Source organism: Eleutherodactylus coqui, chromosome 2 (genome assembly GCF_035609145.1).
Source record: "Eleutherodactylus coqui strain aEleCoq1 chromosome 2, aEleCoq1.hap1, whole genome shotgun sequence".
NCBI classification, from domain to species: domain Eukaryota; kingdom Metazoa; phylum Chordata; class Amphibia; order Anura; family Eleutherodactylidae; genus Eleutherodactylus; species Eleutherodactylus coqui.
In genome coordinates, this window is record NC_089838.1 from 240,575,385 (window position 1) to 240,591,085 (window position 15,701).

Here is a 15,701-nt window from a genome sequence, read left to right on the forward strand (position 1 = left end):
GTGGTATCAGCCCTTTGTGCTGCATGAAGATGTTCATGCTAAATACAGCAAACCCGTATGCAGCTTCAGAAGTCTGGAGTGTGATTATGTAACCCATGGAAATCTTGCCCAAATGAAGCAAAGATTATTTTCTTTTATCAAATGACAGAAAAAAATCCAAATCACTCCATTTTCATGGATAATTCACTTCCAGCCACATTGAGATGAGTGCATGCTGTCCGATCTACGTGGACCATGCAAATTGCATGCCCTATTTCTGTCCATTATACAGACCCGAACAGGACACGCTGCGATTTCTTTGATTGTTTTTTACATGGACCATCGGTCCATGCCCACTTTAATACCTTTTCATGCAACAATTTCTTGAGAACTCAGTTCTTGATCTTGAAGATTTATTCTAACAGTCAATAATGTTGAGGTAGACATGAACCCATACGTATTGTGGCATTGGAATTTCACACTGCAAGGAAGTTCATTGCAAGTTACATTGCTTTTGTGACAATCCTCTTTTATGTCCGAAAAGTAAAAGAAAAAATAAAAGATAGATTTAAAACTAAAAACAAAAGAAAAAAATTCTGTAAGAAAGCGAAATGTGCACCGAAGTTATTAATATATAACATGGTTCACCTGTTGAGTGCAGACAATAGTCTACATCCCGGCCGTTTCTCTTCACTCCAGGTAGCATGCTGCCTTCAGAGACAGAAGTCAAAAGGGGAGGGGGGGGGGGGGAACAAATATTTCATATCAGTTAAAATCCCAATATAAAAATAGTGCACACTGTAGTACCATGTTGATAGTGCTTTGAAAAACGAAACTGCACTTAAGGAGGTGGAAAAAGGTAGTTAATGGAAAAACAGTAAAAAAAAAAAAAAATTAAGAGTGAACTGAAAAACTGCAATGGTACCATGTTAAATAGGGAATTGTGGCATTTGATTATGAAGATAGATGTAAAGATGTTGAAAATACAAAAAGGTTCGTTTCTTGGAAGGTCTTCCAATGCACTGCATTGCAAGGGTTTCCAGCGCTTAAAGACAGAAGTTAGCGAAGCAGGTTTCATATTGAAAGGAGTGTTAGCAGAGGAATGAAGACCTACAATTAATTATATACGAGTTGGAAGCAAAGTAATTAAAAGGCTACATTAGGAGTGATCACTAGCTTCAGAAGGCATGGGACAATTAATAATAAGGAAAGCGACAATCATTGAAAGATTCCAGGAAAAATAACAAGACGCTTCTCTTAATGGAACATCACATCCTGTGGCCGGCCGGCGAGGTTTACTGGAGGTCACTACTTGAATTGGAACACACAGGTCCATAAATGAGAAGACCTGGGCACTCTCAAAAGTTGCTGATGTACTGCCCAAATAGTTCATATCATTTCTCTGAACTAGTTAAGAAACTGCTTGGAGGAGCGGCATTATCTGACCCAGCTGGTGGTCACTTTCATTGTTTCAGTAAAATGGGGAAAAAAAGTTGGCAGCAGGTTGTATACTCAGACATCTAGGGGCATCCTTTATAAGACGTTGTTGCTTTGGGCTTCACAGTGTTAAGAGAGCAGAACTTTCTGTGTTTTGAGGCTTTTTTTTTTTTTTTGCACTCATGAAAGTTCTTTGGCAATGAAGTGGTTGCCAATGGGAACAAGCGACACCAGGGATCCAGAGCGTGGGACACAGAGACCAGCTGCACTATTGACCTCTCTCACTGGAAATTATTTTATTGAGTTCATTTGCTTGCCAGGAAGACTTTCTTTTTACCGAACACAGCCAGGTCAGGGTATAGATCTCCTCCTGTTCTGTCTCAATCCTTAGCATCAAGGCCAACTTTATGCCCCCGCCTAATGAGCGCAGCAGAATAACACACAGCAAGCAGAATACAACATGCATCATACTTGCGGATATTGGCCAAGTACAAAAAACTTGGCCAAGTTTTTAAAAATTACATGTAGTAATATATTCGTTATATTACAAGACGTGGGAGGGGAGGTGCAGCAACCAAATGTTCTCCAAAAAGCCTTTCCAGGCTTAAGTTGGGGGCAACTGGGGTCTTTATGCAGTTTTCTGAAGTTGGTTAAAAAGACCAATGTGGGGTAAGGTTGTTGTAACTGTAATATATGCCCCAAAATGCAGCCGTATTACAACCGCCTGTAAAGGGTCTGTAACCTTCCTTAAATATTGCAATCAGAAAAATGCTGAGAGCTTAGAAAGAGAGTCTAAAAGAAAAGAGTTGTAACGATATCATAAGGGTGATTTTACAAGGGCTGATAAGTGATCGCTCAAAAAAAGAGAGTGATTACAAGCGACCGTCGTCCCATGTAAACCTGGAACCACACAGGGCCAGTGAGTGAAAGGGTCGGCCTGTTTCAACAGGCAGTCACTCATCTATGAACGACTGCCTGTTTACTGTGAATGGAGGGGGGGGGGAGCAGGAGAGATCTCCGGACTGCTCTGCCTCCATTTAGTAAGAGATCATCGCTCCTATGTGAAAGCACAGGACTGATAATCTTTGGAAAGCCTGTGGGATGCTTAAGCGTCCAACCGCTGTCCCATGTAAAAGTGTTCTAACTCTACTGTAACTGTATTAGCGATCTTGGCCCAAATTTGCTGCAGCTTTATTCAACTACATTCTAATGCATCATGGCCTTTATACTCCTTTCATCAAATATACAACCACAATGACTCCTAACATGCTGACTTCATAATAAATGGCTACTTGGATCTTCCTCTGAAACGTCTTGCAGGTCAGCTTAAGAAGGGGAAGGTTGAAGAAGGAATATTAAAAATGTGGTTGCCCATTTATTTACCTTTTTAACCCATCCTCATCATATGCTAAGTGTAGCATTGTAAATAGCCTACTGAGTGAGAAATGCCAACACTGTACTTACCTAAAAGACATCATCTGTATATAAATCTAGCTACACATCTTTCAAACAGACCACAAATCTACCAGAAAGTAAGAGCAGAAGGGTGCTTCATGCCACCTCTGTTGTAGGCCTATGAAGCAATCTGATTCAAACCCAAGGCAAGGACCCTACAATGACTAAATGTCTGCGCTCAGACAATCTCCGGCTGTAAGAGACTTTCAGGAACTGCACCCACTGACCCCATTCCTTTCCTCTGCAAATAAAAGTTAACTCTGCACTGCCAAAAACAAACCGCAATCACCTCTCTGCTATACATCAGCTCATACTGCGTCCTTTTCCAAGCTTGCTGAATGATTTTGATTTACTGTGAATAAAGTCAGTGAATGAACTCAGGCCAAAGTCAATGTTGTAGATAAGTTTACACAGATGTCTACAGCCACACATCAAATGCAAGAACTGGATACAAAGAACATGACAAATACGTGTCCACAACATATTGATGTGTAGGAAGATGCTCCAGATACTGCAGGTTATTTAATCAATGCAGTGAGATTGGGTCAGAAAATGAAAAAAAAGGACAGAAGTTAGTAGACTGGAAACCGGACAGAGAACAGAAGGAACGAGAACTAAACAAAAGCATGCAGAATTCTATACAAATATATACATATATAAGATAACAGAAACACAACAATGTATCCTGTAGGGGAAAGAAAGTTATTTCAACAGCAATAACTCTGTACATAATTTTTCCAATATAGCAACTGACATGTCTGCTGGCATGAATGGGGCAAATAATTAAACTGGCAGTACTACATGTACCAAGTGGTAATAACATTCTGCAGATGGGAACTTAAATTGGCCGACTGAACTGATGCCAGTCTATGACGTCCCGTTTCTGAAACTCATGTCCTGAAATTTAAGCTTTGGCAAATTTCACACTGTTTTCTTGGGGCTAGCTCAACTAGGAACGTGTAAGCAGGGAGAGGTTTCCGATTTCAGATGCTGATGTAATAACTGTCTCAGTGGAAGAGATCTGCCTTTCCACTTCATATACACTGCATCTAACGATGCAAGTTGCATTCAGTACTTCTAGCATTGCAAATGTTTAATTTTAGAATTTATACCACCTTTTAAATTAAGATATGCTGAAGGCAGAATACCAGGTGCATTTAGGTTATATGGTCTCCTAACTTTATGCTAAGGAATAGCAGCAGGTAGAAGAATGGGACACATTTTAGAAGACATGGACATTCTTTGGGGAGGAGTGAGACAGATGGCAGCGTTGTCTACTATACAGAACCCAGCAGTTGGAGTTACAGGCGTTTTTAATACTTAGGCTGGGTTCACACGGGGCGGAATTGCCGTGGAATTTCCAAGCAGATTTTCCGCACGGAAATTACGCTGGCATTTTTAAACCTGAGACTAAGCAGCAAAGTGGACGAGATTTGCAAAAAGCTCCTTCACATGCTGCTGACAAGCCAAACAGAAACTGACATGCGACATGGAATTCAAATCCGGGAGATGTTAATTGTATTGCCGTTTCTGCTGCAGGCTCTCTTTTCTCTATGGAGAGAGATTTCCGCAGCAGAATACAGACGGAGAAGCCACTTCAAACCCATGCCAAAAGGTGTGGCTTCTGAAGCAGCCTTTCTGCTGCGGAAATCTCACGGAATTTACGTGCGGTCCCACTGTGGACATTCCGCGAGATTTCCATCTCAGTGGTGATATTCACATTCCAAGAACAGAACATAATCATCTGTTTTCCTTTACTTGAATGTCGATAGGTGTCATTCCACACATCAGTTGAGCGAGACATGTCGCGAAGGTGTCAAGGATGTGAAAAATGTGTGATCGTTGGTGCAACATTTTTAAGAAGCCTGAACTTCGCGTGAGAACGAACCAGAGGAGCCTCGGCCACACATCATGATGTCAAACAACATGATTGAGCAGATGGTTATGGAGGACCGCCGACGGACTGTGGAAGAGACTGCCTGCACAACAGTTGGCATTTCTATATGATCTGTGGACACCATTCTGCATGAAGATATGGAAAGTTTTCTCCAGGTAGGTGCCATCAATCCACTAAGACAATGCTCCTGATCATGGGGCGACCCTTATTCAGGGTCATGACAGCAACTTTGAAGTGGTTCCTTACACCTAATAATTTCTGCCATTTTCCAACGATGATGGATGCTCTCCATAGTTGGATGTTTTCCAGCTGTGCCGCTCTTGCATCAGTTATTTTTTATAGTGGCAAAACAGACCACTAACAGAGGTGTCCACAGCAGCCACGCAGTCATGGCATCAACATTACGAGAAATGTATTGGTCAAGAGGAAGATTATGTTGAGAAGTAACAATACTTTCAGTTTTTTGGGGTATGAAGTTTTAAAAAAATAAATAAATAAAAAATTAGGAGACCTTAGAACTTGAATGCACCTCATATTAAATAATTAGCAAATCCGCACCCACTAAAAAGGACCACCAAGAGTGCCAATCAAGAAACTATAAGGCTCTGTTCACATCTCTGTACATTCACAGGTTTTGCCACAGATGAGGCACAAAATCCTAGACAAAATAGTGCAAAATGCTGCACTATTTGTCCGATTAAGTGCCCTGGGGCATGGTGGAAAACCAAAGAAACCCATTATTAGTCAATGGGGTCCATTGGGCGCCATTTGAGTCAGTGAAGTACTGGATCCAGAGTCCTATGACGGCATCAAATAACAGAAACCCTAGCGCAAATATGAATGAAGTCCAAGAAGCGAGTCTAACTTCAGACTGTTGTGAAACAGGGTTCCTCTTACACTGAATGTCCAACTTTTATTATTCCGTTTGTAGTACAACATTTTGATAAACTCATTAATATCTTATGGTCGGAGTTCGTTATCTCTGGAACAGAATTCCAAATTACCTGCATAGGGTCAAGTTATAAAAAAACTAATGGCTGGCTAAAGCCGCCAGCGGACATTCATTGCAGGCTGCTTAAAGAAGTTTTCCAGGGTTATAATATTTATGAGACTGAAATATGCATCACAGCAGATACTAAATGTACAGCTTGAAGAGAAAGAATATAAACAAGCAGCAGTGTGCAGCGCCGCAGCCTCTTCAAATCGCTGATCAGTGGGTTACCAAGACTTGGAAACCCACCAATCAGAAATTGATGTGTTTTTCTAACGACAGGCCATCAATATTGTAATCCTGGAAAGAATTTTCGGGTTGGTGACTGCAGGCACCCAAAATGTTATCATTTGACTATATCTATCACATGAGCTGTCCAATCAGAATCTTTGGAGACAGTTTAGTAAATCCAACTGAAGCGACTAGCTCAGGGAATCTGTGATATGCGATATTGACATCAATTAATTAATCAATCCATCCAATTTATTTACAATGATCCAAAAGCATACATTTTTGGTATGTTGTGGTGCTTACCTTCTCCAGCTATTATCAGGTGGAGGGGAAAGATAAACCGATCCATACGGAGAGCTGTCACAGTGATTCACAGTAAAGGAAAAGCAGTTGACTAGTAAGAAGACATTTCACATGACAAAATATAGTTCTATTCTCGAAGGTTTGGTTGGCATCTTGAACAAGGCCTCAGATACAAACCAGGCTTCTCCTGTAGGTCTACAAAGGCTTCCAGAACATAGAGCCTGAAATAGGAATTTAGAGCACTGATTTACTGGGAGCTAATCTTGAATTACTGCCTGTAACCAAATCTGCGCTAAGCACCATGGCTGAACAAAAGACAGAATTGTAGTAATCTGGAAAAATACAAATGAAGAGCCCTGAATGATTTCCAGTGATTAAAGGGATAACAAACAGGTCCCTTAAATTTAACTCATTAACAGCCAACAATCCTCAGCACAGGAAGAATGCCGCTCTGTAAGATGTGCAGCTCCACCAACCTTATCAAGTGTAATAGATATTTACAAACTAAAATTTCCCATCTCTGGAAATCTGGCGCCATGTGGGCTACTTAATAGGAGTATAACCTTGTAACATCAGAGCCGGGGAACTGGGAAAGACCTTGTGCAGTACACTTATCGTACTAAGCAATCAGGGCTATGGGTGAGCCTGGCTTTCATGCTGCATGCTATTAAGACAAAACGCCTTCATATCAGAGAAGCAACCAAAGCAGATGGGAAAGTGGCTTCGTCATCCACATTTATAACGCTGCTGTTACAGTTATCTGTTATCTCATTTCAGTGCTTTCCATTTAAATAACAGAAGTAGTTGGTTCAGCACTAAAGTGGTAGAGCCTTGGTGCACAATGGAGGGATTATCCAGCTGACATAATATGTGTAAAACAAATCCATGGCGCTCAGAAATCAATGCAAGGAAAAGATTTAAGAGACTGAAATAACCAGCACAGCCTCTGTTACTAAAAATTGGATTACTCTAGAGTAGGAGTTCTCACCACATTTCGGCAGGGGCCAATCTTCCTCAACAGAGACCCACCAAAAGTACTTTTTATTTAATGTTGATGACACAATAATAAAATAATCTATTACTAGCATTGCTTTCCATTTACAGTGTTCCCAACGTCTCAGAATAAGCTGTTGTATGTGTCCATGAGGTGCATTTCTGGCCAATTTATGACTTGTATACAGAATTTATTCCACCAGCTTCCCCATCTGCAGGCTCTATAGCCAATTCTCAGTCTTCTGAGAGGGTGAGTGAAGACTGCTATGAGGTCTGGACAGAAAAGAGGATCCTCCTTCTCTAGCACTACTACAGAGAAGTTGTATGTAAGACATTATACATCGGTACTGAACAATGTTTGAGGGGATTACCTCAGGGTCAGCTTTCACCAAAATATGGAGTCAGCAGCCAGAGAATCATAGAATGGTAGAGTTGGAAGGGACCTCCAGGGTCATCGAGTCCAACCCCCTGCTCAGTGCAGGATCACTAAATCATCCCAGACAGAGGTCTGTCCAGTCTTTGTTTGAACACTTCCATTGAAGGAGAACTCACCACCTCCTGTGGTAACCTGTTCCACTCATTGATCACCCTCACTGTCAGAAAGTTTTTTCTAATATCTAATTTGTGTCTCCTCCCTTTCAGTTTCATCCTATAAGTAGGTTTCAAACAGACACTTTGCCAGCTTTATTAGCACGGTTGCAGTTAAATTAAAATAAAACAGAGCATGAACAAAAGAAATACCTTGCCTCTCCAGCACTAACTAATACACCGACGAATCTTCTCTAACACATGGAGAGCTCTTCCTTGACAGCTTACAACACAACAATTTTGAGACACCATACTCAGATCACACTAGCTCTCACAGGCCTGCTTTCTGTGTTCCCCTGGTAGAGCCACACTAGAGTGTAGCTGTAGATAGCAAGTTAGAAGAAAGTGAGAGCCTAGTGGCTAGCTCAGCACAAAAAGATAATTTTAGGTAAAGATAGTTATCTATGCTTTTGTTAGTTATTGCACTGGCTGTCACATAAGGTTAGGGCTGTTGAAAAGTTAGGGACCGTTATACTGATGACTTAGTTCAAAGACTGAGATTTTTCTTTCTGTATTCAACTAAAATTTTGTGCCAAGATAGGCCGCCTGCAGACGAGCGGAAATCCCGCCGCGGGATTTCCCGCGGGATTTCCGCCGCTGAAAGTCTGCATAGGAGTGCATTACAATACGCACTCCTATGCAGACGGCCGCGGTTTGGCCGCGCGAAATCTCGCGCGGCAAACAAACCGCGGCATGTTCTAATTTTGTGCGGAGCACGCACTCACCTGGCCGCCGGCTCCGGTCTGCGCATGCGCCGGCTGCGCGGCAGCCGGCACATCAAAGAGCCGGGGCCGCCAGGCGCGGGTGAGTACGCGCTCGTCCCTGCAGGCGCTCGGGTCGGATCGCGCGGCGAGATTTCTCGCTGCCGGATCCGACCCGCTCGTCTGCAGGCGGCCATAAAAAAGAAAATCCTCCATTATTTTTATAAGTAGGAGAACAAGCAATATGACTGATATTGGAGCTTCCACAGAGTTTTTGGTATACGTTTAAAAGGCCCTGGCAGAAGGTCTGCCATGCTATATTTTATGTAAGCAAAGGAAACTGAAGCAGGTAGTAAATCCTGTCTGTGTTCAATTACCTAATGGTTGTATTCCATCCCAAGAAGGCACTTCCCCTTTTGCAGGAAAATGAGGATGCCTGCATTGGAGAAAACAATATGTTTAGGATATATTGCTGTAAGACAGGACAACACTGTTGCGGTCTTTTATTCAGGGAAATGGTTGTGTGTTACATTGTTTAGGTTGAAGGCAAATTTAGCCTAAAATGTCTATTTAAATAAAGAGTTATTAAGATTAGACTTGCACATGTATGCAAGATTTTAAAATGTAAAAAGGATATCCTCAGCACATACCCAAATATGAGCTGTCTACGAGATACCAATAATCAGCCTTCTAATCTATTCCGGTTAACAATGCAGCACCACAGAGAAAAAGTTCAAAATTAAGCTACTACCACAAAACACATGCACCTTGCAGCAAGAATAACTACTGTAACCATTATGTCTTTGGTAGGCCATGCGATTCTCTATATATAATTAGATAGGCAAGACCTGATTCACATCCGCATTTGGGCTTAGGGGTTTCTGTTCCGTTTTTGGAACAGACAAACTGAATTTAAATGATCCGTTTTTTCCCATTGAAATCAATGATAGAATGATAAAATCAATGATAGAAATCCATGAAATGAGGCCTTACAGATACAACCAAAATTGAATACATGTGCCAAAAGATATCTAAAGTTTATCAACACCTATAGAGAAAGGCAAGTACTTGTTTACCCTGCTTCTGAAGATATCTATAACTATATAAAATGCATAGCTAGAGTTCAAAAGAAGCATTAAAACTATGCGAGCAATGGATTCAACTACAAAGTGACATTCAACCTAGATAAAAATATTACTCTACAAACATTTGTAAAAACTGTGACAAAGTAAAAGTAGTTCATCTCCAGATTATCTCCACAGTCCATCAATTTAAGAGTCACAGGGAGGCTGTGCAGTTCTTTTTTAAAAGGGGCACAGTTTAGCATAGCTTATTCAGTATTGTAGAAACTATATATGAGGGGTAAAATGCAGAAAGCAGCCCCCTAGGCAAATATGCCCAAACCTAAACCATTTACCAAGCTAGTGGCCACAACAATGTAGCAATTTAGGTGGTGAAATGAGATATTAAGTTACCTCAAGGTAAACACATATACAGAAACTATTATTGAAAAGATCAACTAAGAAACTTGTTTTTATAAACATGGTTTCAAAATACAAAAAAAACTCAAAACAAGTCAAAAGAACCTGGCAAGTAATTCATACTCAATAGAGTAAAAGAAAAATGTCTACTTTTATAGCCTCCTTTGACTAGGGCAATGCCTCCTTCCAGCTAGGAAGAGGTTAAATACAAAGAACCAACAAACACATTGTAAAACAGACAGGAAGGAAGAGTTTACTGTAGTCTGAGTGCATTCCCTCCAAGGACTCCAGCTGTGATGCGGGGATTAGGCTGGAGTTGTACAAACAAGGAGTGTCTTTGGCAATCCATATTTCATCTTTTCAGAAAAATACACTCCCCCTCATTGCTATGAAAACACCGGCTGCAGATTGTGTTTTGTCTCCAAGAACATTGCAAGAAGTATTTCTGCAGAGCTTTACAATGTCTAGCTGGAAAGCTCACCAGCCTGCTTGGAGCTACGCATGTAGCAGAGCCGAGCTCGTCTCGAGGCGGCATTATTTGTGCATCAGTCTAAATACAGACTATTCACAGGACTTGCTGCTAGTCTAATGTAAGACTATAGATAACTTACATGTCCCGTGCCAAATGACAAACTCGGTTTTGCTGCAGAACACTTTCGAGATAGGCCTTACATATAGGTATTGAATATGAATATAAAGTTTGTGAATGTAAACCATGCAAAAGTGAAAACCCAACATGACCAACATGTTTTAGGAGTTAGTGCAGGGAGAAAAAAAATAAAATAAAAAAGTCACTACCTCCCCCTAGAGCGTGGACATTCCCCAGTCCCTTTGTGGTGGTTGTACCTGTTCGACATGCAGCATTCTGGCAGCTACCGCTGACATACACATCAAAGCTTCACCTCTCAGGCACGGAAAAGAATTTGGAGCGCAGCAATGCACACAATTTCTTCACTTCTAGAAAACAAACAGCCCTGCAGAACTCAGGGAAGAAATAAAAGCTGTGCAAGCCATGCCAAAACTTAGCTTATGGCCAGGTTTAAAGTGCTGTGCAGAGCTAAGTACCACTTACCCGAGCGGCTGCTGGAACATACTGCCATTATGCCTTATGGTTTCATGAATAATCTTTTTATACACTGAGAGGCAAGGTAAAGTGTGACAGACTAATTAATAGTATGTGCCAAGTAGCAAATGGTTATGCAATTGCTTTTAAGTGGCAACTACAAATTCATTACTTTCCAGTACTGGTCACAAGGGACAACTTGTACTACAGTAACAGCTACTGTTTTTCCTAAAAGTCTCCTTCCTGTTATGACTACAGCAGGTAGCCTGACCGCATGTCTAGGCATGGCTTGGGTCAGGAGGGGTACCGTTTCTCCTTAGGGAGAGCACTTAGAAGGTGCAAGGAGACTTATAAGGCTCCTCTGGGAAATATGCAAATTGGAGATGGAACAATACGTCTGCAGTGCCACCTATTTGATGCTGCCTTCCATGTCAGACTCTTTAGACAAGCCTTATAACAATGACTTGGAATTGTAAGCCAAGCCAGAATACCATACACAGACAGCTGTTTCAGGGTCTTTGCCCCTCAGTGTGCGGTAGGTTTCTGGCTTGGCAAGCCAGAGGCTTAGATTATGATACAACAGTAAAAGGAAAATATAACCCGAGGAATAGGGTTAAAAACATAATTAGGCAAGGAAGCCGATTACTACCTGTTGGATGCATCCTGTTCCCTCAACAGTGGGAGATTCTGACACAAGGATAACTTTTTAAATAGTGGTCAGGAGACTCCCTTTCTGCCAAATTATGGGGGTTCTAGAGATGGCCACACAGCGACTATTACTATTTCCCATTGCTACGCCTGCACTACACGCCACAACACTCTTCTTGAATAAGGACATGCAGTACATATATGAGTAGCCATCAGACACAGACATGCATGTCTATAAACAGATAGTTGGGGGCTGAATAAACAGGCATTGTGGGCCGAATGTGGTCCCCAAGCCACAGGTTGTGCAACCATGCTCTAATTAAATATTTAAAGGGGACACAAAATGATTAAAACAAAAAGGGGAAAAAATGATTTAGATTGCCCTAAACACTACCAAATGGTCTTAAAAGAATGTAATGCCACTGGCATGGATTGGTAAATTAATACAGACTTTGAAAACCAGACAAACCATTCCAGTAGCCAATCTGACATTTTTCTTGGCCTAGCGAACCGTCAGGCCCGAACATCAGGATTCCTAGGTGTATTGGTGGTCTGCCTCCTAGCTTTCTCCATTCTGGATTTTTGCCCAACCTTACAAAGTCTATCCCTTCCATAATTTGAAAGTGGAGTCGGCTCTAACAATGGAATGTAACAGTGAAATGATGGAGCAACTACACAGCTTGTGTCAGCCTATGGGTTAAACTCTGCAGGATAATGGTGTATCCTGAACATGTGTCACACAAGGTTTCCGGTGAGCCATTCTACTAGTGATCCTATCACAGATTTCCTGTGTAAACCTTGCACATCTTTTCTTCCAGTTCAACTGATTTCTAGCATTAACCAAAGATGCAGTTGGTAATACTGCCACCAGTTAAATCTGCATTTAATTCAGAAATCACAAGAGAGAAAGAAAATTCATGCCCAATCACAAAGGATTCACGACTAGAGCATTATCAGTCTACCTACATTTTAGGACAATCCCTCTACAAATGTAAATTTGGTATTTGTTACTTTTGTAATTGCTGAAAATCTTCAACAAGCACTGGATAGCCCATAGTATTCACACCCCCGCCTCCTACCGTGATTTTAGTGAAGCCATTACATCAACATGAACGGGCTTTTTATATACTGCGGTTGGTCCAGACAGCTCGCCGTCGGACATGCGCAGTAAAGATTTTCCCACACCTTCACAAGGTGATGACGCGGGTCATGCGACCTTTCCGCAATGTTAATTGCGCAAGGGCCATGGGTCAGACGGATTTCTGTTGACACCACACAAAAATAGAGCATGCTGCGATTTTTCCTACTCGAGTGGAAAATCTCAATTGATTTCCGCTTGTGTACAGGAAAAAGCGCTTTTCAATAGGATGCTATGGCAGGTATTTGCAGCGGAAGCCAGGGGTGGACGCCCGCCCTGGATTCCGCAATGCAAATAGGTCAGTGTGAAGGCGGCCATATGCAGTTACTGCATTTCTACAGTCTATGCATCCTGGTGTAACCATTTTTTTAAATCATTGCATGAAAGACACCCAGACAGATGATAAAGTTATTCTACTGCCTATGAATGCTTATGGTGCCTTCCTGCATTGTATACCCAATTATGCAGTCTAGGTAGCTTTTATGAAGGGGGAATTGGGCTCTTGAATGGAGGCTCTTAAGGGCCAACGCACACAGATGAATTTCTGCCGCAGCTTTTAGTTTTTATTGAACCTAATAGCTCAATGTTCACGCTGCGGAATTCTACAGTGGAATTCCGCAGCATGAAAGAAGTCGCAGCATGTTCTAACTGCCGCAGAAAAACACGCGGCCGGCTTCTATTGTAGGCAATGGAATTTGTCCGTCATGCGATACTTCCGCTGTAAGCACAGCGGAAGTATTGCGCGATTAGGAGTCACCGCCCGATTATGGGTCATGCGCTGTACTGTGTATACGTGCCGGCTCGCCAGACGGGACTCATGTAGTGGATACGAGGAGGCGAGTATGGAGTCTTTGGGGATGGGGGGGGGGGGGGGGGCACTGTGTCAGACTCCGCAGCAATATTCCGCTGCCGGAGTCTGACAGGGCCGTGGGCATGAGGCCTAAATCGCCACAACAGCATTACATCCCCAGCAATAGCTTTATAGAGATGTCTCTGTATAAATTATCGGTTTTGGCACCAAGTACAAAATGAACTTTAAATGTAATATGGTTGAAGAGTCAGTGGGGCGGTGCCTCTGTGTTTCGGGATTTGCCATTGCTTTGTCCTCCCCAGGCATACATAGTGCAACCAGCTGTACTCCCTGGCATGTGTGGTGCAACGATGAAGCTGAGTTGAGTGCACCACTGTCCCGTGTGACTGAACCTAAGGCCGCCTGTCCACATCCGAAATGGAATATCGCTAGCAATATTCCACCACGGGGGAGGAGGGAGGAGGGGGTGGGAGTGCTAAAAGATCTACGTGAGAAGTCTAAATTAATGATAGGCTCCCCGAAAAGAATCGCAGCATGCCATGATTTTAATCACGCGAGCGGAAAATCACTATGATTTTCCGCTCATGTGCAGTAGGCTGCGCTTTCCATAGTTATCCTGTGGAAAGCGTGTCATGCGATTTATCGCTGCAGATCTCGCAATGACACCTTGCCCGTGGACAGCCAGCCTTATGATTCTTCAACCATAAACATAACAAACAAACCATAAACCACTACAGTATAATGCAATGGTGGTTGTTTAGGGAGCCTCAAAAAGAGTGACAGGCTTTGTGAAAACATAGGACAGGAGGGGTATCATCTCTCCTCAAGGAGAGCACCTAGGAGGTGAGTGAGGAGACTTATAAGGCCATGCATGCTCCTCTGGTAAATATATGCAAATAAGGAAGATGTAACAATACCTCTGCACTGCCACCTATTGGATGGCAGCATTCCTGCAAATCAATTTCCCACCCTTTATACAGGTCTTTAGAAAAAGGATTGCGAATTGAAAGCCAAGCCAGATTCCACACACAGACAGCTGTTTGAGTTTTTGCCCCTCATCAATGTGCAGTAGGATCCTAGCTTGGCTAGTGAAAGGCCTATACATGGGTTGGGAGGGGTATCTGCTCTCCCTAAGGAGAGCACTTGGAAAGTGTATCAGGAGACTTATAAGGCCATGCATTAAGGAGGCAGGATACCCCTCCTGATCTACCTCTTGTTAGCCAATCCAGAATCCTTCTGCACACTGATGGGGGTCAAAAAAAAACTGAAACAGCTGTCTGTGTATGGATTCTGGCTTTGTTTTCAAATCTCAATTGTTGTTCTAAAGACCTATATAAAGGGTTGGGCATTGATTTGTAGGAATGCTGCCATCCAATAGATGCCATCTTCCTTATGTACACAATTATTTGTAACACGCCACTTAAAAAACAAACCCTATAGCGAAAGTATTTCGGCTCAATGCACACTAGTTTATACATTAGATGACAAGAGGTCAAGAAATACAGGGGAAGGGGAAGAGGGCAAATTTTCCAAAGGTCACGGAGAACCATTATTTTTGATAATTCATATCTTAGAAACTATTAGGCATTGTGAGGAGTGAGCATTGCCCTTAGCGAGTACCTGCCCGCTCGAGAGAAAAGGTTCGGCCGTCGGCGGGGGAGAGCGGTGAGGAACGAAGGGGAGATCTCTCTCTCCCCCTCTCCCCTTCCTGCTTACTGCCACAACTCACCTGTCACCCCCGCCGGCAGCCGAACCTTTTCTCTCGAGCGGGCAGGTACTCGCTAAGGGCAATTGCATTAGTGAGTATGCTCGCTCATCTCTAATTAGGCATAGAGGATATATATGGCAAAGATCCAAAAAAAATTTTCACATTTCTGTTCCAATTTTACGTTAACTAAAGTGTATTGCAGTTACAGTGACTACCCACTAAGGTTTTTTTTTTTCGCTGCGAATTCGCTGCGTTTTTTTCTTCCAACTGTCAGTGG

General features: G+C 42.4%; 1 protein-coding gene across 2 annotated transcripts in view; it reads right to left on the minus strand.

Annotated features, from left to right (window-relative positions):
- The window catches only part of CRTC3 (CREB regulated transcription coactivator 3), a 122,972-nt gene that overhangs the window by 44,641 nt on the left and 62,630 nt on the right, over positions 1 to 15,701 (minus strand). Inside the window, exons 4-5 of one of the 2 annotated variants that reach the window (XM_066592690.1) lie at positions 6,294 to 6,355; positions 628 to 690 (exon numbers count right to left, since the gene is read on the minus strand). In XM_066592690.1, coding sequence (XP_066448787.1) covers positions 628 to 690; positions 6,294 to 6,355 — 125 coding nt within the window. The remainder of the gene's footprint in view (positions 1 to 627; positions 691 to 6,293; positions 6,356 to 15,701) is intronic. The other variant, XM_066592691.1, reaches the window with a different exon arrangement.